Source organism: Anneissia japonica, unplaced genomic scaffold (genome assembly GCF_011630105.1).
Source record: "Anneissia japonica isolate Jap-2015-1 unplaced genomic scaffold, ASM1163010v1 scaffold475_len113575_cov109, whole genome shotgun sequence".
Taxonomy (NCBI): Eukaryota; Metazoa; Echinodermata; class Crinoidea; order Comatulida; family Comatulidae; genus Anneissia; species Anneissia japonica.
The window spans coordinates 1-2,922 of NW_022694922.1; the positions used below are offsets into that span (position 1 = coordinate 1).

General features: G+C 54.4%; 1 protein-coding gene across 1 annotated transcript; it reads right to left on the bottom strand.

Annotated features, from left to right (window-relative positions):
* Window positions 1-77: 77 nt before the first annotated feature.
* On the bottom strand, window positions 78-1,710 carry LOC117101340 (semaphorin-1A-like; the record flags this gene model as incomplete). The annotated part of the gene is made up of 3 exons (XM_033241302.1): window positions 1,657-1,710; window positions 1,203-1,412; window positions 78-983 (listed from the first exon to the last, which is right to left on the bottom strand). Coding segments are annotated over exons 1-3 (1,170 nt in total), but the record flags the coding sequence as incomplete, so codon positions are not given.
* Between the last annotated feature and the right edge of the window lie 1,212 nt (window positions 1,711-2,922).

The following is a 2,922-nucleotide window of genomic DNA, read 5'->3' on the forward strand; positions in this document are numbered from 1 at the left end:
CACCCGATTGCCGCGAGTGCGACCAGACTGATGTGATCCGTCGACGGCGTGTCCAGATAGGCGTTTTTCGCCTGCACGTTCGGCAAGTGCTCCGAACGCCTTCGGTCCAACTTGACTTCGGCATTCGGCACGTGCTCCGAAGGTCTTGGTTCCAACTCGACGTCCGCGTTCGTCTTTTCCACTGTTTGCACGTGCTCCGACGGTCTTGGTTCCAACTCGACGCCAGCGTGCGTCGACATCAAACTGCAATGCGGATCTTGCTTGCGTGTGCGATCGTTCAGGAGTCGGCAATGCCGTAAAAGAGGGATTTCGTAAAGTCGATCGGTAGAGGTTACGTACAAAAAGTTCCCGTGCAACCCGGCGTTCGTGATCGGTTGCTCCGTCGGGCGCATGACGTACAGAAGGACGGCCCGATTTTCTGACATCACCAATTTCAAGACTCGACCGTCGTCCGTTCCGACGAAAACGACCGTAAGGTTACCGGTCTCAGTCACGGTCAACGTCTTAAACCTGTAGTTTTGTCGAACGAGCGTAAAGAGCGGGTCCCCACTTCCGACCGGTTCGTACAGCGACGGGTGCGATTTCACGAAGTTTAGATCTTCGTACGAGAGTAGAGTCGAGTCGACCGAACAATCGCCCGGTCTGTTGTCCGGAACGTCCTCGTCCGGGATGCGTCCCCAAGGAGCCGTCGGTCGCAAGAACGGACCTCTTTCGAAGTTGTCCCTTATGTCGTCGAGGCCGAAACGGCAGATGGCCGAGGCGGGTATTTCGTGTTCCCCCGTCGTGAAAACTGCGTAGTAGAAGACCTTTCCTCCGCGGACGGTCCGAACGACGTCCTGCAGGTAGTTGAAGCGAAACGGAAATTCCCCTCGGAACGAACAGTCGAGTCGCGCCTTCAGAAAAGTCGTCCAGCTGGAGTCCAGTATCGTTCTGCCTCCATTGTCGTCGGTGCACACGCGGGCGATTCGCGAACGGTAAATCTTCTAGCAATTTTCTACGGAAACTTCTCGGAAGAAGAAAAACACTTCTCTTCCCTCTACAAACGAACCGACGAATTTCGGGTGATTCAGCCACAACGAATCGTGCCTCTTGGTTATGAGAGGAACGGCGTTGCCCATCGACCTCGTCAGTGCGGAATCCCTGCCGTTGAAATCGGCGACCGTCCCGGTGTACAGACTACCCTCCGCGAAGACGGACGTTACTTTTTGGTCGACGGCGAACGGACACTTGTACAGACCGTCCGTCGCGTTCCTTCTCCTCCAACCAATCTTCAAGTTCGACATCTCGGCGTGAATGCACTTCGGTTTCTGAGCGTTGGTTCCGCAGATAAACACTCGACCGTTCGTTAAATCTGGAGTTACGATTTTCACGTAGTTCTGGCAGTCGTGTTCTTCCTTCCCTTTCAATCTGCACTACTTTTTGGCGACCGAGTCCGGCATCCAGTCTAACTTCGTAGCCGTCGAGGATTCTAGAGTTCGATCGAGTTCGAACACGAACGCCGAGTTGTTCGCGCCCACGAACAGGATTCGCCACTCCATCACCACTCGCATTTCGACGATGGACGAGATGCCGACGCTCGTTGCGAAAGAGACGTCGATTTCGTCCGTCGAAGGCGATTGATCTTCGGTCGGCATAGGATACGCGACCGAAACTAACATCACTATCATGGCGANNNNCTAACATCACTATCAGGGCGAAGAAGAACAGCATGCCGATTGTATTCTACTTTCTGCGTCTCGCGTTCATATGTTGATTTCGAAGCAAGTTGTTTCCTTTTAAAGAAGAGATCGTCGAATATAAAAACAAGAAGAATAATTTTTTCGGGTAGCATTGTTCGTTCGCGACGAACCATGGCGTTGACGTTCAACATCAAACTCGGAGAAGGAAGCGGGACGTACAGGGCGAAAAATGGATTGAGACGTTGGACGGTCATGTCCGGCTTCGTACAAGGTTTCGCGGACTTTAGACTCGGATGCGGAGAAGACGTCTGTAGTTCCGGCGGCCAGATACTGTTGGATATCTCCTCCGTCGCGACGTGTTCGCGCCCGATCGCAACGACCGTGAGGTTGTTGCGGTTTCTGGACGAAGACTGCAAGTCGGAAGAGGACTTGGGCGACCTGAACGCGTACGTGTTCGCCTTGTCCGTCGCCGCATACCTGCTTCTGAACAAAGATCTCAAAGATGCGTTGATGGAACAGACCAAAAGCAATCTGCTGGTGTGCACGAAGAACTTCCGCATCGAGGAGATCAACGAATTCGCGTCCAATCTTATGATGTGCATGGACCGATCTATGGCGAACGATCGTCGATGCCTGGATCTTCTCGGCTGTTGCGAACCGTTCGTCTTCGAAGGTCGAGTGACGGAGGCGCTGAACGCCGTCGCCAGGAACGGCTTCGAGCGACCTGTTGTGCAGGTGCGGATGAACTTCAGAAACGTCGTCGCTTCTCTCGGCACCACCTCGCTGTTCCATCTTCGATGGACCGAAGGTCGAGGACGCGATTGCCAAATTCTGTGGTGGGGCATCTTGAACGCCGACGAGACCGAGAATCGACTATACCTGATTTTGACGTTCAACCAGGAAAAGTGGTGCAATTCGGTTCTGACCGACAAGCGGACGGTGCACGCCCTGTACGAACTAGCACCTAGGTGGCCGAAGTTGCTGAAGTGGACGACAGTGTGCGACGACGTCTCGTGCTACGAGTGTCCTCTGAAGCCGTGTCTCGTTTCAATACCGGAAACGAACTCGGTGTGGTTGGACGTCCACGCGTGCCATCCAAGAAGGGTGCGAAGGGGATACCGCATCTCGTTGGCGGAAGATACGATCGGTTCCGCGACGGCCGACGAGCTCCGCGAGCACACCGCCAAGGAGTTGAACGAGTTGATGCGTCGGAAACGCATCCTCGACGAGAAGCTCCGTTCCG